At 41.9% G+C, this 25,532-nt stretch overlaps 1 protein-coding gene across 1 annotated transcript; it reads left to right on the top strand.

Moving 5' to 3' along the window:
* The first annotated feature begins 18,820 nt into the window (after positions 1-18,820).
* On the top strand, positions 18,821-24,999 carry slc35g2a (solute carrier family 35 member G2a). Its single transcript, XM_061743639.1, has 2 exons — positions 18,821-19,107; positions 23,002-24,999. The coding sequence occupies exon 2, from the start codon at positions 23,028-23,030 to the stop codon at positions 24,387-24,389; it is 1,362 nt and encodes a 453-aa protein (XP_061599623.1). The 5' UTR covers positions 18,821-19,107; positions 23,002-23,027; the 3' UTR covers positions 24,390-24,999.
* Positions 25,000-25,532: the final 533 nt, after the last annotated feature.

The following is a 25,532-nucleotide window of genomic DNA, read 5'->3' as shown; positions in this document are numbered from 1 at the left end:
TACACATGTAGTGGAATATTACTTACAGAAATTTGCAGGAATGACATAGCAGCAGTTAAATGCAGCCTTCTGTAAGCTTTAAATATCCACTGGGCTTACATCAAATACATCAAAACACAAAAATAAAAACAGTTTTCTGAACTTATCAATATGACTCTGTCCTTCACAGGATAAGTAAAATGGATCACTGCAAAAACTCAAAATCTTAACAAGAATATCTGTCCTATTTCTAGTTAGAATGTCTAATTTTAGTAAAAAAAAATCTCATTACACTTAAAACAAGACTCGTCACTGGAAAAAAAAAATATTCACCTGTTTCAAGTAGATTTTCACTTAAAATAAGTAGACAAATCTGCCACTGGAACAAGATTTTTTTGCTAGTAATGAGAAGATAAATATTGTCTCACTGGCAGATTTTTCTACTTATTTCAAGTTAAAATTTACTTGAAACAGGTGAAAATTGTCAAATAAGTTATTTTTCTGGTGTTTTATTTTTTTGGTGATGATTCTAAATGTTGAAATAGCAGTAATACCACATTCATTGATGAAATGACATAAAGGATGGAAAGGGGGGATGGCAGTTTTACAGGGGGGATGATGTTGACTCCCTGAAAAATAAACAAGGGCCAACCCGATTGCCTTCTCCTTTTGTTTTCACTCTTTTAGAGATTTTTTTTTGTTTCCTCTAATCATTGATTATTTACTTTCTCTGTTAGTTGTTTTTCTGAGATCTGTCTTCTGTTTGTATTTTACTTGATTTTTCTGTCATATTTACGTTTGTCTTCCTTCTTTTTTTGCATGTTAAAAAGGGTAGGCACAATGAGCTTAGGCTTCAGCCTACACCTTTTGGTCGGTTTATTCTTTACTTTTTTTTTATTTGTTTCCTACGAAAGGAAATGAAATGCAATGTATTGTATCAATTGAAACTGATCGATCAAATAAATGACTACTACTAAATTACTACTACTGGCGTGGTGAATTGCAGTACTTAACAGTACTTAAAAAAGGTTTTGGATCACAGGGCCCTCCACATTCTTTACTGGTCACTAGTTCTTCCATATTCCACTTACTGTGCCGAAATTTGGGGCAGTAATAACTATAAAACCAGGTTACACTCATAACTCATACTTCAAAAGAGAGCAATACGATACATTCATAAGGCTGGATATCGAGATCACTCTAACTCACTATTCTTACAGTCTAAAGTACTAAAACTCATGGATTTAGTGGCATTTCAATCTGCACAAGTAATGTTTAAAGCAAAAAATCATTCGCTACTGGATAACATTCAGAAATTATTCATTGGGAGGGAAGGGAGTTATAATTTAAGGGGAAACCTAAACTTCAAATCTTTACTTGTGAGTACAACAAAAACACGTTTTTGTGTATAGTTTGTGGAATTAAACTGTGGAATGCTTTGAATTTGGAGTTAAAAGAATGTACAAACATAAAACAATTTCAGAAGAAATATAAAGAAATAGTTTATTTGAGGTATAAAAGTGAAGACTGTGTTTAAAGATCACCAGCTGTGTGTGTTCTGCTATTTTGTCATGCTGTCTTTGTATGATTATATACTTAGATATATATGTATTATATTTATATCATAGCTATATTATATTTATATCATAGTTATATTATATTTACGATAGAGCTTATATCTTGTATCAAACAGGTTATTTTTGTAAAAATTATATATATTTATAAAAATTAGTGTAGAGTATAAAAAATAATACACACATATCATTTATGTTTAGTTGTGGAAAGGGGGTGGGATTAAATAAGTTTATACTTCCTCCCACTCCTTTTCAAACATGTAACTGACATACGTGTTTTGATGTTGTTTTTTTTTCGTCATGTGGTGGAATGCCCATCTTTTTATACATTTTCGAAATAAACAAAAACGAACGAACGAACGAAAGCCCCTTTTTTTGTGAGTGAAATGATTTTTTAACTGTTTGACTCGAAACTGAATTGAATTAGATGCATATTTTTGAATCCCATAAACACATGGAAAACAAATTATTATCCATAATTTCACTTTAATACAAAATAACAAAATGAACTGGATAAAATAAGTATCTTTCTTAAACAGAAACCTGTCCTGCTTAACTTAAAATTGTATAAATTAATAAAAAACAGTAGAAAGAAAGCAGAACATCCATCCTGTAATATTGCACATTTTTAGTGCAATAACAAAAGTGCAAACAGAAAGTCTGTAGAAAACTTAAACATATTTATGCCTCAAGGCCATGACTACAGTTGTAGTAAAACAGAAAAATTGAACTTATGAACTCAACAGCTCAATGCCATTTTCCATTGGCATTTTATGACAATTTTTTTGACTCTCAAATTAATACGGGACAAAGTGCGTCCCTTTTCATCTCAATATGGGACGCGTACTTTAGTTTATAATACGGGACGATTCCTTTTTTCCAGGGACGGTTGGCAACCCTAGCCCCGGGTGAATTATAACGTCAACATCTAAATACAAAAATTTGGAATGGTATTTACATTCAATGAATACATAAAACAGGGGGCCCATGGCAAAAATGTGCCGGAGAACTCCATCCCATACAGTTGAAACATACAGTATAAACCATGCATATAAACAGTGATTTCTTGCATCTCCAAAAGTGCACGTTTCTTGTTCGTTGTTGTGGTTGTTTTTTGTAACCCCAAATCTCTTTGGGGTCTTTTTGACATTTTCTTGTCTAGTTTTCCTTTTAAACTCATATTTTCAATCATGTGCCTTGTTTTAGACCTCTTTTTTGTCTTTTCGTGGTCTGCTGGAGCCTTTCCCTGCTCTCTTCAGGCAAATGGCAGGGGAACACCCTGAACAGGTCGCCAGTCCATTGCTGGGTCACATATAGTCTAACAACTACACACACTTACACTCACTAACTATAGTTAATTTAAGACCACCAGATTATGTATATACATACATATATGTGTGTTAGATATTTCTTTATACCTCAATTTTGTGTCACTTGGTTAATTTGTGTCATAGCAGGGGTTATTTTCTTTTTACAGCTGCATTTTACAGCTTTTCTCTATCTCATTTTCAGGTTTTCTGTGCCAGAACCAGCGTTTGGTCACTGATTTAAGTTCAAAATGCATTGCAAAGTGTTCTTGTGGACCCAGCCTCCCTCACAAGTGAAATACGTTTGCTCGTAAATTTGATCTACTGGTGACATGTAGCTCTAAAAGATAATAAATCCAATTTGAAAACAAGAAGAAATCAATACATTTAAAAGGTACATTTGTTTGCAGACTGGTTAATTCCCAAAGTAATGAAAATGTAAAACACATCGATTGAGAATGGCCACATTGAATACCTTGTTTGATCCAATCAAGTTTCTTAAAAGCTAAAACTACTTATTTTTTAATCAAACAGAACAAAGGAAAGTTTAAGGCTTTTCATCATTGCTTAAAATATGCATTTTATTTCTATATGCAACTAAATAGATTATTGTAATCAGTTAAAAAGAAAGTAATGTGTTTATTAATGTATGTCAGTACACACATGACCTTTAACCCATTGTTTTTGTTTGATGTTTTCTCTGGATATCAGACATGAAAAAAACAAACTGAGCATCTGCACGTGCCTGAAATCCTTTTCCTGGCCCCGAGGCTGAAACTGGATGTGGATAAACCCAATTACAGAGTCTGGATGTACTCACATTACTCAGTCCATCTCAGAAAGGCCTGATAACCAGAGAGCCTAAGTGAAACAGGGAAAGCAATGTCTTCAGTTAAATATATTAATGCTACTTTGCAGTCATTAAGTAGATTACAAACACCTGCATTAGAGACAGGTAGAAAGCAAGAAGAAAGACAGGTCATCTATCTGCAGGCCCCACCTTCTTTGGTATCTTTGTAGATAAGGCAGTGAGGCATGAGCGCACACTCACACAAGTGCACACACACAAATGTACTGGGAGGTGCTTCATGTGACGGGCGCACTGTTGTCTCCCATAGCAACAGCAAGTTTGGCTCGTAAAAGCCCCAGCCAGATCCTCCTGGGTTAATTAGGTTATTATTCAAACACAAACACAGAAGTCATAATTAACATTAATAGTCCTGAATGTCACCGTGAACATATCAGTAGAAAGATGTTGAACTAGGAACTGCCAGGAGGAGGCCGAGAGGAAAACCAAAGCGGAGGATTATGGTTGTAGTGAAAGAGGAGTGTGAGAGAAGAGGATGCAGAGGATAGGGTTAGATGGAGGCGGGCAATTCACCGTGGCAACCCCTGAAGGGAACAGCCGAAAGGAAAAGAAAGAGATTTCTAAAGGTCATCGTGTGTCATCAGTCAGTCCAAAGGGGATGTTCGTAACAAGCCGTGCTTTTCATTTGGTTTTCATAATCTACAGATAAAATTCTTCATGTTGTGGGATTATTATTTTGAGAAACCAAATAGAAAAACATTAGTATAATCCCATTCATTCATCCATTATTGTCAGAAGATTTCACAAATGTATAGTGGTTAAAAAAATTGTCCCTGTTGTGTAAAAAAAAAAGGAAAAAAGAAAAAAAGAAAAGTGGTCTTGTAAAAGGCCTCTTCAGGGACAGTCACAGGGACTTACAGATTTACAGACACCACCCACATATATCATCAGCTACTCTTTCAATCTCACCATGAAATGATTCACATCTCTAACAAGATTCTTCAGTGATTTTCTCGTATTATTTGTAAATGCGGGGTCAAAGGCCTGCTGCAAAATAGTAGTGCACAAGATAGAGGAAGCAGGGATCCAGATTTTTTTATACTGCCACGTATTCTACCATTACAGCAGATTTGACTGCAAGTCTGCTGACTTCTCTCAAGTTCAGAAGAAACCCCTCTCCAATGCAATTAGCCCTGTGTTTGAGGATTTACATTAGATAATAACATGACACATGCATTCTGAAACAATATATAATTGTCTAGAAAATTCAATTTAGTTAAAAGAAGAGGAGGAGATTAAGATTTACTGCTTACTCTCAGTGTGTTTGCTGTCAAGTCATGTATAATTTAGAGCGCATGCAAATAGAGACGTGTTCAATTTTTTATATTCTGTGCCCTCTAAATGCAGGACCTCAGAGTGCTCAGTTGCTTACATATTTGCTCAGTTTGACTCAGGACACTTACAGTGAGTAGCGAGAATAGACACAGGTAAAGGTTCCTTTAAAGCAGCCTTCAGCATCATCCTGAGAAATATAATACTGTATTTCACTACCATGTAGTTTTGTAGTTGTGGTATCACACACACAGGAATTAAATCAAACCACAGTCACAAATTACTAATGATGTGAAATTAAGTAATTATCATATTAAAAGGCCACTGTGCACAGTGTTGAAATATATATATATATATATATATATATATATATATCCTCAGCATGAAGTGTCTCTGTAGCAGTGTGAGTGCCACGGGGGCCCGACCGACAGGATGGAGAGACACGGAGTTTTGTGCAGAACCCTCTTTATTATCGCAAAACACCCACATGCGTGCACAAGCACCTTCACAGCAGCTTCACAGGAGAGACCTTGCTGCTGTGCAGCTATGCCTTATGAAGGCTGGCAGGGTGGAGAGGCTGATTGGGCCCACCTGTGCCCTAATCAGCCTGAGTGGCTGCAGCTCCTCCACCCTGCCACACACCCCCAACGCCAAACTCGTGCCGGGGTCTGTCCGGCCAAGCCTACTCCCCCCCCCCCCGCCCTCTCGGAGCGGGAGAGGAAGCCCGGAACCCCCGGGCCTTCCTGGTCGGGGGGGGTCGTCCCCGGCGTCGGCCCGCCCGCCGTGGAAGCCGCTCTCGGGGCCGGGCCCATGGTGGCCTCGGGCCACACGGTGCGTCCAGGACCACCTCCTCCTCCGTGACGCGGCCCCGCGCCAGCTGCCGGTCCGCCTCCGGGACCGCTTCCTTCACGGCGCAGCCCCGTTCTGGAGCTGGTGCGTCCAGGACCGCCTCCTCCTCCTTGACACACTGCTCTGGCCGCTGGTCCAGCCCCGTCTCTGCAGGACCCGCCACCGCCTCCCCAGCCAACTCCGCCTCCGTCCCAGGAGCCGTCGCCTGGCGGCCCGCAGCTTCTGCCTCCCGGCCTCTAAGCTGCGGCACCGCCAGCTCCTCCCGCGCTGCTGCGGCGAACCTCCGGCGTGGCGCAGGGGTGGGTCGGTCCGCGGGCATCAGTGCCGCCAACACAGCGAGCTGATGCCCGCCCTGGTCCCGGCGCAGGGCGGCCAGGTCCGCAATGGCCTGGGCGAGCGCGTCCAGGGCCTGCTCCATGCCTCTCCTCCCATGGGGCCCCACGTTGGGCGCCAGTGTAGCAGTGTGAGTGCCACGGGGGCCCGACCGACAGGATGGAGAGAAACGGAGTTTTGTGCAGAACCCTCTTTATTATCGCAAAACACCCACACGCGTGCACAAGCGCCTTCACAGCAGCTTCACAGGAGAGACCTTGCTGCTGTGCAGCTATGCCTTATGAAGGCTGGCAGGGTGGAGAGGCTGATTGGGCCCACCTGTGCCCTAATCAGCCTGAGTGGCTGCAGCTCCTCCACCCTGCCACAGTCTCATCCTTTTAAATTTATTCTGAAATCACTTGGTCAGTCCATTTCAAATCTCCTCTATATTCAAGCCTCTGACTTTGTTTTATTGAGAGGATACGTTGTACTTTTTACATATATACGGTGTGCTCTTTTGTTAGATTACCCGATGTCCGTATCTGGTTGCTATAGCCTCAGTTTTTGTGTGTTGTTAAGAAACTTTGTCCAAACATTTGTTAATAAAAAGGCCCCTGCTTGGATGCACAGGCAAAACAGTCTCCGGGATAATCTAAAAACTTGTCTTGCGGCTGTATCCATGGAAACAGAGGTGGCCTGATTCAACATTATCAGCCAAAACTCTTATAGGACAACAAAAGTCGATGTTTTTATTTGTTTGTCTGTCTCATCTCTGAGGCTGTTGACTAACAAGAAGATTTATGTGTGCCATATCTGTAGGCCTTTGCTATTTTTGATGTTCCCTAACCTTGCTCGCAGTATTGTTTTTTTTTTTTTTCATGAGTCTGCTTCATCTCTGAGGCCCCTCTTTCTACCGTATCAATCTGATCTGCTTCAGCTTTACTGCCTACCCGACTCCTATCAGCCGATGGACTGCTGCTGACTTTCCCTAAAGCAAGGCTGAAGCTCAGAGGTGACGGAGCCTCGGCCGCTGCTGCTCCCAAGCTTTGGAGCAAGTTACCCTCGAGTGTTAGACAGGCCTCCTCTGTTCCTGTTTTTAAATCTCTTTTAAAAACACACTGTGATCTTATCTTGTATGGCACCTGCTGTGAACCTGTTATTCAATTTTTTTATATGTTTGTGTTTTTATGTCTTTTGAAACTTATTTTTATATTAATGTACAGCACTTTGGATACTGGTTTTAAGACCTGCTATACAAATAAAGTTGATTAATTGATTGATTGATTCTCCCCAAGCATCTATTGCTTCCCCTTCTCACGAACTGTCCTCCTCTCCATCACCTTTTACTTCCTCAGTTGTGGTGATGCTGGAGAAAAAAACCCACAAACAAACCCATTACAGTTCAAAACAACCTCACCTGTGAACCAGGCAGTTATCATCCATCACATACATCTCCCTCACTGGAACGCACTCAGGTGGTAGTGGACACAGTTAAGGCTTTCTCTGTCTGTGCATCATTATCTCAATCTGTGCAGGAATGTGTGTGTGCAGGTTTTCAACTTATATTCACAAACTTATTTGCTGGAGTTGTGATGTATGTGTCCATTCTGTCACATCGGTTGATGTATTTGTGCTCTCGTCAGCTGCTGCTGTAATGAAAACCGTCATTCAGGCTTATAAGCAGCCCAACTCTGAATAATGACTGATTATAGATTACAAACAGCCAGCATGCAAAAACAGACCCATGATCCCCTGAAACTGGAAAATTTTATGTATTCTGATTTTCCTGTTTTTAGAAGATTAAAAAAAAAAACTGTATTATTTTTGTGGAAAATTAATATTCAATTGTCAGGAGGATTCAAGGTTTACTTGATCACCATGTATGTCTGTGGTACAGTTTGTTTAAGATTATGAATACTCCTGTGCTTCAGCCTCAGATGGTAGGAGGTAGAAAATGTGGTGATGGTGAGTGTTGGGGGGGGGTCCTTAATGATGGACATGCTCTTGTGGATGCAGCAATTCTGATGAATCGCCATCAAGGAAGGAAAAAGAGGAAAAGCTGATCCCGCTGGATGTCTGCACTGTCCTGTTTGGCAGCGGCATTGTGGCTCAAGAATCCACCCCCTCCCAAAAAATAAATAAAAAATCACTGGGTTTGTATGTGTATATTTATGTATGTGTACGCATATGTATGCGTATATATATGTATATATATTAAATATAGTAATAATGCACATATATATACCTTTGGTTTCTACCGTCATGGTATCAATCATTAATATGTGCAGACAAGGGAGAAAAAAAAAAAAAAAAAAAAAAAAGAATCAGGAGGTGAAGTTGTATGTTAAAGCAGATTCCAGTAGAAAGAGTGGACAGTTTTATTTACTGGAACATCAAAACAAGAAAAAAAATGCAAGACCAGCTACTGATAAAAAAAAAAAAAGACTGTACCAGTCCAGCAAGATGATCCTAGACTGGTCTGGTTCAGTGTTGGATCCCGTTTCTCCTTGAAGGTTTTACAAACATGTAAAAACTAGTCTGGTTTGGTCCAGTAAATCCTGTAAATACAACATAAATACAGTGGTATTTGTGGATTTGTTTGGCAGCTGATGCGCAGCGTAAGGTGCAGAGAAAAACACCTAAGTAACAAGTACTGGGACGTAAAAACATCAAAGGATTCGATGCTAATGTCCAGAGTACAGCTAGTCAACTTAATCTGCTCTGTAAAACGCCAAAGCGTCTACAGCGTCACAGGAACCAATGGAGAAGGATTTTAGTTTGGCGAAATTCAGCTCCCAACGCGGCAACACTTTAACTTAAAATAAAACTTGTATCCTGATATTTTTCTTTCGTGATGCTGCAAGCAAAACACACAAAAGAGCAGCACCCAACTTATAAAAGCATCCTGAAACAAAACTAAACAAAGCTGGCTAACTGCCACAATGCTGACAAAGAACTATTCAACTACATTTATTTCACAGAATCACTAAACACAAAGTGCTCAGAGCACAGTGTTCTGAGCAAAAGACGTCACTTTCAGACATTAGATCAATTCAGCTGTTAGCGTGGTTGCTAACAGTTGAAACACACAGAGACATAACCACAAAGTGGACAACTTTATTTTATTTAATTCAGTGGCATATTAAGAAAATGAAGAAAACAAAAACGTAGCAGACCAGTCACCGCTAATAAAACTTAGCTAGTTGAACCAGAAAATGAGTTTGACTGCGTCCCCTTGCTTCTGGCTTTAATTTTTCTAGCCTCTGCGTACGTCTTTTTCATGTACTTGTTCCCACTTGGATCTATCCTCTGGAAATTTGGAAAACAGCTCTTCTGGCAGCCCCCGAAGTGCATTACAGAAATGAAGGCACGGATGTTGGGGAATTTTTGCACCTAAAGGAGGAAAAGAATCGAGGACATGTTTGGGGCCATTGAGGCCTTTAAAGCACAGGCTGACCAATTCCGTTGGACCCTTATTTGAGAAAGATGGCAGGAAACCTGTGTTTCAGACCTTACAGTGACCTTAAACCCGAGTCACACATTAAAAATCAGTGGTCAAGTCCCAGCCTTTTTTTCATCTGAGACAATTCTCTGAATCATTCAGATTTTAATCCTGGTTTTTAAACCACAACTCATTTAGAATACTGTAATGCAGTGTATATTGGAATAAGACATTACTTTCACAGCTGGTTCAAAACATGTGCACATCACCCCAATTCTGGTATCGTGTCATTGGCTCCAACTCCGCCTCTGGGGTTGACTTTGAAATTCTTTTATTTGCTTTCAAACGCCACCATGGCATTTACTCCACAGATCTGTCCGACCTGCAGCCGTGCGCTCCCCTCGCGCCGGCAGATCAGTTTGTTGTCCCAAAGTCAAAGGAGAGGTAATCCGTGTATCATTGATACATCCGTTGATCTACCTACCTACCTGACAAGGGTGTGTGGTGGACACGATTGCAGCACAACGGCACGGAGTGTTCAGTAAAAGTCTCTTATTAAAGTCAACCTCACAGCAGGCAATAGAGCCGAGTTCAGACCTCAGGTTCGTGGTAATATTCAGAATGGCAGCAAATACCAGAAAAGAGCTGGTGTGAACGCTGAGTAGATCTGGAAGCAGAGCACAGGAACTGAAACGCCGGTCAGTCAGGAATTGCCAGGCGGCCCAGGGAGCAGGCAAACAGAAACCAGAGACGCTCCGGCAGAACTCGTGGTCGGGGACAGAAGGGCGGAGACAGGTGAACAGGTCAGGGACAGGCAGGGTCAAAACCAGGGGATCAGTCCAAGGGTGAGTGCTGGAAAAACTTGCATAATGAGAAGAACAATCTGGCAGTGATGGCTGTGAGTGGAGTGCTTAGTCCGTGATGTTGGAGAGCTAGCAAGATTTGAAAGTGGTACCTCCTCTGAGCCCCACCCCCTCCCGTCAGCGCTCCGTCCAAAGCCACGCCCCCACAAACTTTGGGGAACACGCATTTGCAGGAGTCGAGTTTTCCAGGACATTTTGGACAGCACATTTTCAACAAAACTACCCCATGTTTCATTCACCTGTAAGCGAGGCCGGTTTTAGGGGGGGGGGGGGGGGGGGGGGTTAGGGGTGGGCTGTGCCCACCCAAACGTGCGTCCTGCCCACCCAATCAAAGTTATGGGGATCCTTTATTTTTTTTATAATTTTATTTTTTTATAAATATAAAAAAATATCACAGAATATCTGTACCGTTTCTGATTGGTTTGGCACTGTGCATTATTTTTAGACACAACAATGAACGCATACCGCAAAAGTTGTGTCTCGTCGGGTCCCAGCAAAATGAGCACAACAGAGAAGTTCAGAACAGAACACACTGAAGGCTGATTTATGGTTACGCGTTACACCAACGCAGAGCCTACGGCATAGGGTACGCCGTAAGGCTGATTTATGGTTACACTGGGACTCTCTGAGCCGAGGAAAACCCGTGGAAAGTGGACACGGGGGCTGGAGGCAGCTGGAAGCAGAGTGCAGGCTGGAAGCAGAGAGACGAGTGCGCGCATGGGACAGAGGGGGGCGTGGGCGGGACTTAAAATGAAGGCATCTGATTGGTTCTTTCGCCCCTGCCAATCCTCTGGTCCTCTGACCAATCCGTGCCACTCGGTGCGCAAAAAACAGATTGGTCAGAGTTTTTACAGGATAAAAGCTTTCAGGGAGGTCTGATTCTTTTCTTTCCTTTTTCTGAACACATTATTCACTGGCTACTCTCAGGATGGAAGGACCATTTGACCCGGTATAACAATAAATGTTTTTGAATACGATTACAGACTATACCTTTAAGTAGAAGCCAGGGCTGGTTGCAGATGGGAGCAGGTGAGGAAGGAGAGAGAAACCATAGTGACCTGAGCAGGCGGAGCTGGCAGGTGAGTGAGACAGGTATGGAGCTGGAGAGGATGTGACACTACCTACCTACTACCGATATATATCTGAATGATACGCGGATTAGAGGTGATCCAGCAGTTTTTAGTCATTGCGCCAAAACTTTAGGTTGAGCTGCCTCTGTAGATCAGACAGGCTGACGCACTCTTAAAAGTAATTTGACTTTTAGCTTACTTTGAGACAACAGTTTTATCTGCATTTTAATTTGTGGTGGGCTGACCCACTACTGTCTAAGTTAAATGTGATCGTTTTTTTATCCTTTTGGCTTTTAGCCCGGTTTTGAGATGTTGACTTTATTGTTCAAAATTGTAATTTACTGTCTCTTATTCTTCTATTGTTTTGTTTATCTTTGAATTAATTCTCTTATTTCACTTTGGCAAACTGAGTTGATTTGAAGTGCTTTATGAGTAAAATTGAGTTGAGTTGAGCTTTTTCCAGACTAGTAAACAGCAGTCCTATATTTACCCTCTTCAGACTCCTTGCTCCTTTCTCTCTCTCTTTATTTGTCTTCCTCTGACCTGGTTCTGGCTGGCTTTGTTGGCACCGCTACCATGATGACCTGAGGCAGAACTAGCCAGGCAGAGGTGTTGATGTTGGGCTGTGACGTGATGCCGTAATCTTGTGTGTGTTCCTGCAAGAACGATCTGATCTGGCCCACAAAGATTCACAGTGCAGGTCCAGGCCAGCTGGCCACCCTGTGTCAGAGAGGGAGGTCCATTCCCCTTAATATGATGATTAATAAGATGCTATCATTATAGATGAGGGTGAGTTAAACAGTAAGTAAACCTCACCGTCAGAGTGATAAATTAACATCTTATATATGCTAATGTCAGTCAGTGTGTTTGAGAGTGTACTTAGGAAACACGTTTACGATTCAGGAGAAAATCTAGATTAGGATGCAGCAGCTGCAAAACGCCGCGGCCACATTTCGTGCACTTGAAGTCAAGCTTTTCCTCTGCGCTGCTGTTCCATCTCCACACTCTATAAATAATTTCTTCTTGACCAGAGACAAGAAAGGCAGGCAGTGCAGAAACTCGTTGACTTTTCAATTTTCCCATCAGAAAGCTCTCTCGCTTGCACTGTCCCTCCTCTCCTCTCCCTGCTGTCAGCTCATCTCCTCTCCCCTCTGCATATTTTCCTCACAGCAAAGTTACAAACTCATTGGGGCTTTGAACTGGGATTTGATAAACCTGCTCCCAAAACCTGCAGAGCAGTCGATTGAATTTGAACTGCACCCAAAATAGATGGGTCGGATGTACAGTACTCTTATCCACTGTAACCATGGAAACACTCACTAGTCCTCCTCATCCTGAGAGAATAAACCTAAACCAGATGAGTAAAACAAAAAAGAACAAAAGCCCCAGACACAGGATCATTACTGATCACGCGTGACTCATCTCAACCAGTAATTTGACTTGAGTTTCTGGGGAAATAAAGGAAAATAAGAAATCATCCTGATTTTTTTAAAGAAATTAACAGCTCAAATTTAGCCTTTTGCTGTTTTGAATCTCCACAGAGAGGTTCAGGATTTTTAAGGGGACTGAGGTATCTGAGACTGAAAGCTCACTTTTTAAAAAATGTCCTGATTGCGTTGAAGGATGATTACGTCCACGATATGAGTATCAATCCACTGATTGAACAGTGGGAGATTTGATTTTGGTATTCATCAACTACTCTTGGGCAAGTGCTGGTTTAGATTTCCATTCTGACCACTGTGCGCCTCCCTGAGTCCCAGTGGAGGAACTGGTCTCATTTATGGGCAGCTGGAGGCTCCTTGTGAAACAACACGGTGGACCGACCTAACAACAGTGAAACCAGCAACACTTGGCAAAGGTCACCACAGCTTAAGATTGAACGCAAACAAGCGTTACAGCCAGACAGCAGACAGATAGAAGTGAGTGAGGTTGTACATTGATGGTGAGTGACAGTAAAGAACTAGAAGATACATTTTCCTGAGCTTAGTTCTTCATTTATTGTAATAATCTATTTTAAAATGGTCAATAGTTAATGGGCTACATATCCTACTATTCTACATTTACCTGAACCAGGCGCGGCGCCAGGATTTCTGTTCTGGGTGGGCCAACATCATTTTGGATGGGCCTTTAATTAATAACAGGCTACTGACGAAACTAGATTGTCTTTGCAGTGCCTGATAGCCTATGCCATTAATGCTGAGACACGAGCTGTTGACTTGAACTTTGACAGCGCAGTCCAGCTCTTTCTCCTGTTAAAAGTTAATGTAGCTCACCAGGCATGCAAGGTAGGCAATAAACTAACGAAAATACGACGGGCAAACGAGCCTGCTGGAAAAACATTACGTGCTAACACAGGGAGTTGTGACTTGGGATTGGTCCAGACTTCACAAGATTTATTTTCATAAAAGGAAACATTTTTAGTTTTCATTTTGAATTCAAATGTTAATTCCAATAATGAAAATAATTAAAAATTAGATAATTAAAAAAATAAATAAAAAAGTTATCTCTGTCAAACAGTGTGCTAACGCCGCAGTAGACCTGAACTTTTATTTCATCTGAGGGATGTTGTAAAGAAGTATAATAATTTTTTTCTTTCTGCAGCAAACGATTTATTCGTGGACTTTATTTGTTGAGAAAGACTATTACTAAGCTGAAAAAGTAAAGTGCTGACAAAAGCATGCTTATTTTGAATTTGGTATCAGCAGCATGTCTTCAAAAAACTTGGAAAAAGAGGCATCGAGGCAGAACTCCTGGAAACATCCACTCATATCCATCCGGAAAGATGGAGTAGCCCCAGGAGAGATCACCAGTCTGTCACAGAGCCACAAACACTTTCACACGCAGTCAGATCTGCAGTCAGTTTAAAATCCCCAAACAACCGGAAATCCATGTTTTAAGGCTGAGGCAGTTGGAGTAACCTGAGAGTCCATGTCAGCATGAGGAAAAACATGCAAACATTACACTGAGACCCACTCTGGGACAAAAAAACAGGAGTCTTCTCACTGTGAGGTCAAAGTACTAACCTTTTTATTCACACTACACAGGTTCATATAACGTGTCTGGTAAAAAAAAAAAAAAAAAAAAAACCTTCAAGGGGAGTCTGATTCTTTCACAAGTAAAGGCTATACAGGTTTATAGCTGAATGATTTAAAATACCCTCAACATGCCCTTTTCCACTCTTGTTTCCATACAGCCTCCTCACCTTGTAAGATGTAAAAATTTAAGTTGTCCAAAGAAAGGATAAAGCCGTCTATCTGCTGTGAAATGTTGTTTTCCTGAACATTTGGCCCAGTTGTTATTGCTTTTTTGATTAATTGCTTGCTTGGCCCGAGAGAGCTGTGGGTCTACAGTCGTTGTTGTGCCATATTCTTTCACAGCTTCATGATTTTAATGGATTTTCACAGCTTTTGCAGCACTTTGTCACAAACCTATTCGGGGGAGCTTCTCAGTCTTAATTGTGCTGCTCGGCTGGAGTTACCTCTTTTTAGCAGTGTTGGAGAATCAAATGTATATGTGTATGTATGTACCGGTATTTGACCTGAACACGATAAATTAGGCTAAAGTGAATAAAATGTTATCAAATTTGTCAAACAGCAAGGCTAAAGATATACATTGTCTGGTCACTGCATTTTTAAAGCTACATAAAGAGTTTGTAATTTCATCAATTAGTACAATAACAAAGAAATCTATAAATGAAGGCATCTTTCCCAGGACTTTTAAAACAGCTATAGTAACTCCATTCCATAAATCTGGCGACAGTTGGGAAGGTCAGTTACTACCGCCCCATTAGTATACTTCTAGCAGCCTTAAAGGTTTTGGAAAAGGCAGTAGCAGAACAATTAATTGCCCACCTTGAATCAAAGGTACTTTTACACCCTTTGCACTTTGGATTCAAGAAAAAACACTCTTTCTTGAGGAAATTAAAACTAACTTAGACCAAGGAGGAGTTGTTGGGCTACCGGCGTAAGACCTTTGATACTGTCGATCATAACTTGGTCATTATAATATTTCATCACACACTCTAAATTGGATCAAATCATACCTAAGTGGCCGTCACCAGTTTGTGCGTGTAAGCAATACACTTTCTCCACTTAAAGCCTGCAGACTGGGTGTACTGCAAGGATCAATCCTGGAGCCATTACTTTTTAGCATTTATATAAATGATCTGCCTTCCATGTGTGATGATGTCAGCATAATACTGTATGCAGACAACACTATCATATACTGTACACTCATGGTAACAGTGCTATAGAGGTTGCGAAGACATAAACAAAGGCAATGCAAAAGGTTGCTCTCTGGCTACACAACTCTTGCCTTACACTTAATTTAGAAAAAACTGTCATCATGGTTTTAACCAACAGGCTCACACTGAAAGATTGCCCTGTCGTCTCAGTAGATGGGCAAACACTCAATAATGTGGATAAATTCAAGTACTTGGGTTTAATCTTTGACCAAACTCTTACCATGTTAAAAACTGAGAAACACACTTAGAAATTTAGCCCAGCTAATTTTAAATGCATAAGGAATTCACTCACAGGTTTTCATTGTGTATCTGAATGCTATGTTTATAACGCATTTTTTATATTGTATTACAAGCTGGTCTCATTCAAACAAAACAGTTCTAAAACCACTTGAATCATTATACAAAAATGTCCTCAAAATCCACGATGAAAAGCCACGGCGCTACCATCACTGTCATATTAGATTAGATTAGCGAATTTCCCCACTGAGGGAGGAATAAAGGACAATCTAATCTAATCTAATATACTCAATAAATATGAAATTTTAAACTTTGAGAATCTGATAAAGCACTCAAATGTCTGCTTACTTTTTTAAATGGTTGACATTGCTGCATGTCCCCCCTTGAAAAAATATGTTGCACTCTGCTATGAGAGGCCAACAAGAACAACAAGATCTGTTACAAGGGGGGAATGTATTGCACCCCATCGCAGAACTGCATTTGGGAAATCATCATTTTCCTGCACCTCCATGATTGAATGGAATAATCTGCCAACAGACATTATTTCATGTAGAACTCCCGATGCCTTCTCACATTTGGCGAAGTGTTGGCTACTGTCAAGACAAGAGTGTACACATTTATGAATTGTTGAAGTTGTGGTGTGTTTCGGTGGGGGGCAGTCTGACCCGTCTTGTTGAATCTGCTTCAATGTCTCTATCGATATTATATATTGTCTCTTTATCGTTATTGGCCTTTTTCTGTTTATTTTATTTTTCTTTATATATATATATATATATATATATATATATATATATATATATATATATATATATATATATATATATATATATATATATCTTCTTTGCTGCAATATGCTATATACAACATTAATGTTTTATTGTGCAATGTCCCTGTCTTGAAATAAATAAATTACAAATTACAAATTATATTCAGAGGGTTCACAATTACTTGCATAATGTTGTTTGAAATAACCTCTTTCTTAGAGAAGTAATTTAAAACAACAACAACGACAACAAACAACAACAACAACGATAACGATAACGATAACGATGACGATGACGATGACGATGACGATGACGATGACGATGACGATGACGATGATGATGATGATGATGATGATGATGATGATGATGATGATGGTAGTAGTAATAATAATAATAATAAAATATTAATAATAATATTTTTTTTCAGAAGAAAATACAACTATGTTCTCACTTTTATTGTACTGTTTTCATTTAATTTTATTGGATCAATGAAATCTATTTTTATTCACAATTTGTTCTCTTTTTTTGACAGAGTTGCTTAAAGCAGTTCTCTGCCGGTTAGTCATTTTCTTTGCAATGTCGGTATTACACAAGTTATTCATTTCAAAAGATTAACTCCGTTTGTAATTGCATGCAGCGCCGATTATGCAGCGATTGCTGCCAGGTCTGCTTGTGAGGTCTCTGAAGTTTATGCGTGACTTTAGAGTTTTAAGCTATTTCCTGCTGAGTGCTTATCTGGAAATGAAGATAAGTGCAAATTGAGGAAAAATTAAGAAAAATGTTATTTAGTTCTCATTGTCCACTGTGAATTGAAACATGAAGTAGTTTCATGCTTGCTGGATATTGTTTATTGACTAACTAAGGGGGCAAAAAGCTTTTGCATATGCCATAAGGCCCATAACTACAGAAGAGTATTAGGGCCAGGCAGGAGAAAAATAAAAATAATATTTTAGAGGAAGAAGATTTTTTTTTCATTATGCACTTCGAGAAAAAAGTTGAAATGTCGAGAAAAAAGTCGAAATGTCGAGATTACTGTTGAAGTACAATTTTGAGAAAAAAGTCGAAATGTTGAGAAAAAAGTCAAAATTTCATGAATAAAGTTATGTTGAGAAAATAGGCGAAATTTTGACTTTATTCTTGAAATTGTATTTCAACATTAATCTCGACATTTCAACTTTTTTCTCGAAATTGTACTTCAACATTAATCTCGACATTTCGACTTTTTTCTCGAAATTGTACTTCAACATTTATCTCCACATTTCGACTTTTTTCTCGACATTTCGACTTTTTCTTGAAATTGTGCTTCAACATTAATCTCGACATTTCGACTTTTTTCTCGACATTTCGACTTTTTTCTCGAAATTGTACTTCAACATTAACGGAGCATGAGGCTCCTTTTAAGAAATGAGACTCTCTAGCGCCACCCTTCACCACGACGGCCGTCGGGGGTACTGCAGCCAACAGCAAAGCCGGCACGGGAGAACGGGGAACACGTGCATGCAGCGTCATGTGACATCACTTCCGCAGGACAGCGCGGGAAATTCGGGCCCGGAATTGCAGTACATTTTGCAGCACACAGCCTGTTCAAGGCAACGGAGAGATACACTAGAGGGCTCATTCTTTTTGGTTTGGAACGCTTCATCTGACATTATTACTAAAAAACTTAAAACGTATACGCATTTTTTCATAAATCCTGCCTCAATCCTGCCTCATGCTCGTTTAATCTCCACATTTCAACTTTTTTCTCGACATTTCGACTATTTTCTCGAAATTGTACTTCAACATTAATCTCGACATTTCGACTTTTTCTTCGACATTTCAACTTTTTTCTCGAAGTGCACAATAAAAAAAAATCTTCCCCTCTCAAATATTTTTTCTCCTACATGGCCCTTATACTGGAAAAGGAAAAGGAAAAAAAAAAAAAAAAAATTCAGTTGAAGAAATGATTATTATTCTGGCAGAGTGAGCCAGATAAGCGGTGTAGAGGACGCCACGCATGCTCAGACGTCATTAGTCTCTCCCTCCTCCTGTCTCTCCCAGTCTCTCCTGGCCAGGCAGGAGCAGCATCTTCATCAGCGCTCACACAGGAATGGACTCGGGCGGCAGCTTTATTATCACAAACCCAGGCAGGGTGAAGTGAAGTGTGAGTGGATGTCGGGCAGAGGTGTGCAGCGGTGCCCTTGAGGACAATCAGGACTGCCGCAGGAGAAAACCAGAGCAGAAAGGAGGGACTCGGATGGCCAGGCAGAGGTGATGGGGCGTTGGAGATGCTGACTGAGGCTGAGCGTCGCTGAGCTCCGCTCATCCGCGGGTTTGTCTGACAGCAGGTGAGTGCATAAACTGACCTACCTGGTGGAGTATTTCTGAAAGTGCATTCAAGAATTGATCGCAGGTCACTGGTGGTCATTTAATACTATTGCTCAATGATAATTATTTACACACTATAAAAAAAAAAAACTCGCGATTTGGCAAGAGCGGGACTCGAACCCGCGATCTTGGGGTTGGCGGCGGCGTCGCACAGCCGGAATAAAAGCAACATCGATACAAGATTAAACGGTGTTTAGTTCCTTCCCTGTGATTTGCTGCTCCTCTCGTTTTTCACGGTGGCTGTGTCTAAATGTGTGCGTGTTTTACAACCCTCTGGCGTCACAGGGGCGCATCACTGAACAGCTTTAACCTTGAAATAACATCTCACAGAGATGCAAAGAGCACATGAACCTTCATCTCTGCTGTGGACAAGCCAATTTCAGCGTCTAGTATTTACACAGCTCTGAATAAAACCTCCCAGGCCATTACTAACAATAGCACCATCTATGAATTGACTGGGCTATTGATAACTCATATCATAGTGCTATTAAATCAATGCACGCTTTTGTAGAATGCCTTTTACATAAAAAATGCAGAGAGAGGTGTAAATACACCAGTCTGTCATATGGTTTATTTTTTCATCAGATTCTATAAGAAGAGTGCCTTCTATAAATTCAAGGTACCTCTGCAGGTGAGCTGTTGGCTTGTGATGGCATACTTTTTCCGTTGTGTAAGGTGTCTAACGAGCTTTTGAGCGTAAAGCAGCAGTGGCGGGAGCAGCAGCATTGCAGAGGCTGTCTGCATCAGCACAGTTAACCGACTGTGAGAGAAACCAGACAAGAACATCCTGATCTCTTTCTCTTTGTGTGTTTTTTTCACAGAGCATCCGATCAGATTTCAGATAAACGACAGTGAGAATAATCTTCTGTTGAGTTGCTGCTGATGGATCGCCTCTTGCCTCCGGCTTTTTATTTAATTCAACAAACCAATTCACATCCCTGTTTCACCAATTTGGATTGAAGTTATTGAGAGATTTAGCAGCCTACAATTTTCCCTCAAAATCATCTTTTTCCCACCGTTTTTATGTGCACCGACTAAACCAGAGACACACAAACCTTGCAACACTCACACCGTGAGCCTTCAGCCTGCTCTCCTTTCTGATTTGTGGAAACACTATGGTCTCCACAGAGAACCAAGGACAGATAGATCCCCATAAATTCTCAGACTCCCCCGGGCTGATGCCAGTGCCATCAAACGACTGGAGAAACAGCAGTGAGCTGCCAAAACTATTTTCACTTTGACTCTGCCTGCCACATCTCACCCTTTGTCTTTAAACCCATCCAGCAAATAACGAGAGCGCTGAAACACTGAAATGATAGCCGTTTGTCAGGTCATACTTGTTCATACTGTGTCGTAAGGGGGTCTTATTCTCATTTTTCAGCCGCCTGACACTTTGCTTTTGGTTTATACTAAGTGTGTATTACAGTACGTTCACAGAACTGCGATATATGAGTTTGAATTATTATCATCTTTGTACTGAATTACCTTTTGCAGGCTGACATTCAATTTTATGCAGTTGCTTAAACAAATGTAGTACTCTTTGATATATGTGACTTTAGAATAAGAAATCAATCTCACTACAGATTTGATCCATACTACCTAAATGTAGTGTTTTTATCTTTATTTATCCAAACATATTTCCTTTGACCTCATGATTTTACAAGTACATACACTCAGCACTTTATAGGTGCACCTGGTTTTCCTAATAAAGTGTTGAGTGTACACAAGTAAAAAAGAAGATTTTCACAAGTTAAAAGCCACAAAGTACATAACAAAAATCACGCGTAAAAAAACACAAGACAAAAGCATAAAATAGAGGGAGAATCAAAGGAAACATAAGACATTGCATAAAACTCGCAGATGTAAAATCATACAAGCGAATCGTTGTCTCATTAAATGTATTTTAAAGCCACTATATGCAGCAATACAACTTTTATTTTTGTTGTAGAGTCCCCAGAACAGAACCAGCCTTCTTTATTGGTTTCTTTAAGTCGCTGGTTCGGATTTTGCACCCCAACACATGACTGCAGATGTAATTGAACTCTCCACAACAGACTTATAGAAGATATTCAACCTCCTCCTGCAAATTCTGAAGGACCTAAACTTCCTTAAGAAGTAAAGTCTGCTCTGTCTTTTTGTTAAAAACACCCTCAGTGTTGTATCTCCAGCCCGGTCTGCTGTGGAGCTAAACTTGAGGTTTTTATACTCCTCCACTTCTTCCTCCATGATGGAAAATTTACATGACTTAATCTTGGCTCCTCTAAAATGCACAATTATCTCCTTTATCTTCACATTCAAGATGATATGAATTCTGCAGCACCATGCCACAAAACAGTCCACCAGTTCTCCTTACTCAGACTCTCATCCATCACTGATACACTCCACAACTAGATTCATCTGAGTATCTGTACTGGAAGTCTGAGGTGTACAGCATGAACAGGAATGGTGAGAGTACAGTCCCCTGTGGTGCTCCTGTCCTCCTGTCAGACACACCACCATTCATTCTCACAAACTGTGAGAAAAAAAATTAAAAAAATAGTCTAGCACATCGCATCCGAACCAGACCAACGTCGTTCATTGGCGCAGTATCGCCATTGGCTCATTTGTCAGCACACAAGCTCTACACTCCCTCATGTGGTCAGAAGTATTGCTACATATAGTGGCTTAAGAGATTAATAAAATGCTCGAAACAAGGCAAAAGGTACGAATGGCTCCTGAGAGGATGAGTTCTTCAAACTTGCAGCAGGACATCTGAAGTTTTCCTTTTGCTGACTTGACAATATATCACTACTAAACGAGAGCCTTGTGAGCCTCGCAGGAGCCTTTATCATTCACCAATAACAGATTAATCTGCAATTTGGGTGTAATTAGTTAAAAAGATTGATGTATTTGTCTTTGAAACTTCTTAAAATGAGCCGTTGGAGACTGAGGGAAATGTAAGAATAATGAATCAAACCAAGAAGCCTGCACTCGACTCATTCATTATTCATGAAATACAGTGAATCTCACAATACATCACTTTTAAAAAAAATTTTCATTACGTATACTTATTTCTTCTCCATCAAATATAAATGTGAAAACATCTTAACTCTGGGAAAATAGTTCACATAAAAGCAAATGGTTTGCACGAACAAACATTATGCTGTTTTCCATTTTCTGAGATATGTTAGCCGTTGCACGTTTTACAGCTTCAAATGCAGCTGTGGGGTTGTGGCGGACAACATCTGCAAGGGCCATATTGTTCTGCTGCACCGTCAAGAGGCAGTTTTATGCCATCTGCGGAGCACGCAGGCAAAGTTATAGGAAAAGATGGAGGTGTTGATAAAAATACAATATGGGAGGATGTGAACTTGGATTAAAAAATAAGGCCTTTGTACAAATTACAGTTTTAAATGTCAATGCAAAGAGACAGAAAAGGGAAAAACTCATTAGAAAGAGAGAGACAGGAGACAAATGAGGCACCAAGGACTTGCTTATGTAACCGTCGTTGTGAGCAGACGCTTGAAGGTTGCGACGCCCAAGATGATATACGGATATGGAGACAAGGCGGCGATGACTCTGTATAACTCAGCCTATAATTTAAACAGTTTCACCCAAAAGAGAAAATAAAAATCAGATAAAGTTGTCATTGGTCTGACGTGTAGAGCTGATGTATATTCACCGGCGAACTGCAGGGACTCTGTGAGTCACCGCTATTATTATCATCCGTGATATTAAAAATATATGAGCTATCAAGCTGAATCCTAGAGAGAGAGACAGCATGACGCAAAGAGAAGAGATGGAGTCGTGGGTGCATGCGTGCGTGAAACACAAGTTGTGTGAGGCATTAAACGTGGTGTGTTTCCCCCCTGCAGGTGTTGGTCATCGTCAGGTTTTAAACATGGAGTCCACTCACCTGCTGAGTGGCTCCAAGAAGAGAGTGAAGATCCACCCTCACACAGTCACGGCAAAGTACGCCACCCACACGCCCTACTCCCCCCAGCCCGGGGTGCACACCCACTTCCCCCAGCCGGGGGACGACGGCTACGACGACGCTCCGTCTTTCGAGGACTTCGGCTCGTTCCTGGAGGAGACGTCGGACAGGAAGCGCCTGACGGAGAGCAGGAAGTGGCCTCTGACGCTGTTCGGGTCCAAAGACAGAGACAGAGAAACGTCCCATAAACTTCAGGTCACCGGGGGGGGAGAGGGGAGCGAGGGCGGAGCCAAAGCAGCGAAGGGGCCCGGGAAAGGAGTCGGAGAGCAGCTGGCCAGTTTTGGGGAGGCGTCCGTGTCTGCGTCCCGGCTCACCTGGGTGCTCCTGCTGGGGGCGGCGCTGGCGCATGGTTGTCTGATTGTCCTGACGCGCCTGGCCTCCGAACGCTTCAGCCTCGGCCCGCTGTTCCTGCTCCTGCTGCGCTCCGTCGTGCAGCTCCTCGCCGTCGCCGTTCCGCTGCACAGGGGGGAGAACCCTTTTGGACCGGAAGGCTATCGGCTGCGTCTGCTCTGCTACGGCGTCGCCTACTCCCTCTCCCTTTGTTGCGCCTACTCTTCCTTGTCCTTCGTCTCCGCTGAAAATGGCACCACGACTTGGCGCTTGGCGACCACGGCGCTGTCGGCGGTCCTTGCCTTCCTGCTTCTGGAGGAAAAGCTCGGATTGGCCGACGGGATCACCCTTGGCGCGGGCCTGTGCGGTTTGGGGCTCGTCTTACTTCCCACAACGGATGAGAGTAATTCAGATTCCCCCACTGACCCAGTGAAGTTCTGGAGGGGTGCGTTTGGATGGTCTCTCTCAGCCCTTGCAGGTTTGTGGATGGCTCTAGCATTGGTTGGGTATCGCTCGCTGAAAGACAGGGTGGGGGTCGGCACGGCTTTGTTCACAGTGAGCTGGACCGGCGGCCTGCTGGCCCCGGCCTGTTTGGCCCTGCTCCAGGAGGGCTGGTCCTGGCCCACGAGCGCTCCGGCCTGGGGCCTCGTCCTGGGCCTGGTCGCCTGCTCGGTCTCAGCGTTCCTGGGCATGACGCACGCCCTCACCCGGCTGCACCCAGCCCTGGTTTCCGCCTCTCAGAGCCTGGAGATACCCGTTGCCATGCTCCTGCACCTGGCCGTGCTGCCTTTGGCCCCCACGGCACCCGAGGTCGTGGGGAACACCATGGTGGTCCTGAGCGTCGGCTGGCTGGTTGTTATGAAGCTGCTTCCCTCCCGAGGCGGCGGGCGGCGCCCGAGAGAGGAGTACGAGGAGATTCTGGACTCACCCATCAAATAGACACCTCTTCTGTTCTCGTCAGCCACATTTGCTCCTCCATGAGATTTCAATTTCAGTGTAAATAAGAGACTGCTAAATGTTTATTGGAGCTTTGATTGTTTTGTATTGTTGTTTGGAAAGTGCCAATATTGTGTCTGTTTCTGTGAATACGTGATGTATGATTAAAATCTCTCTGATGAACACAGTACGTTCTCGGACCCAATTCTAATCAAAGATCCAAGCCAAACCCGGTGTTATTGGAGTATAACGTCAGTCACATTTGGCAGCCGGCGGAGGTTCGGACTAAGATTGATGAAGCTGCTTTCTGGTGATGAGACAGACAGATAGAAAAAAACTAATCCGGGGAGTAAAAGAGAAGGAAAACAAACACAAGACAGAAAAGAAGAAGAGTGACAGATGATGGTGGGGTTGGCAAACGGGTTAGATGACTAAACACAGATGAAAGGGAAGGACAGAATGAAAAGGATTCAGAGCAGAAAGGAGGGCTGATGGTGGCTCGGTGATTGGGCCGTGTCTGGCCAGCTGGCTGACAAAAACCACGGTTTTATGTGTGAGTACAGTCGTCATGTCTCCCGACTATCGAAGAGACACATCAGTACAACTTTTCTGGGTCCCTCCTCTTCCAATTTTCATGCTTATTAGTCTCCTGCTTTCTCTATAATTATCCCTTAAGAATGAACAAACAAGACACGACAAAGCATCCATTCACATCCATTCACCCCCACACACACACTGCACAGACGGAGTCTTCTGCTGAATCTCAAGTACCACCGCACTGAACCGACCGGTCGGCGTTTCTGCAACTGCATGTGTTTCTTCTGGACGTGAAACAGGTGTAGCACGAAATCCGGCCGTGATGCACGAGTCCTCCACGCTCCTCTGCGCCTCGTGACATTTAAGGGAAAAGAGGCCAGAAGAAAATTGGATGGTGTCTGCAGTTCTCCACCCAGCTTCTGATTTATACAGAATGTTAATGCAGAAACTCACGAAGCGGCATGGGGACAAGTATAGATTCCTACCGTGGCTCACAAGCCTTTTGTTTTTTGAAAAGGCTAGCAATGTCTTACATTTTGCAGACTTAGTTGTGTTGTATTAGGTTTTATTAAGTTAAAACTATTCAAATGCATTACTTATTCAAATGAG

The sequence above is a fragment of the Cololabis saira genome, chromosome 16, assembly GCF_033807715.1.
Source record: "Cololabis saira isolate AMF1-May2022 chromosome 16, fColSai1.1, whole genome shotgun sequence".
In the NCBI taxonomy this organism is placed as follows: Eukaryota; Metazoa; Chordata; class Actinopteri; order Beloniformes; family Belonidae; genus Cololabis; species Cololabis saira.
Note: the sequence above shows the minus strand (reverse complement) of the source record. Positions and strands in the feature narration are given on the sequence as shown.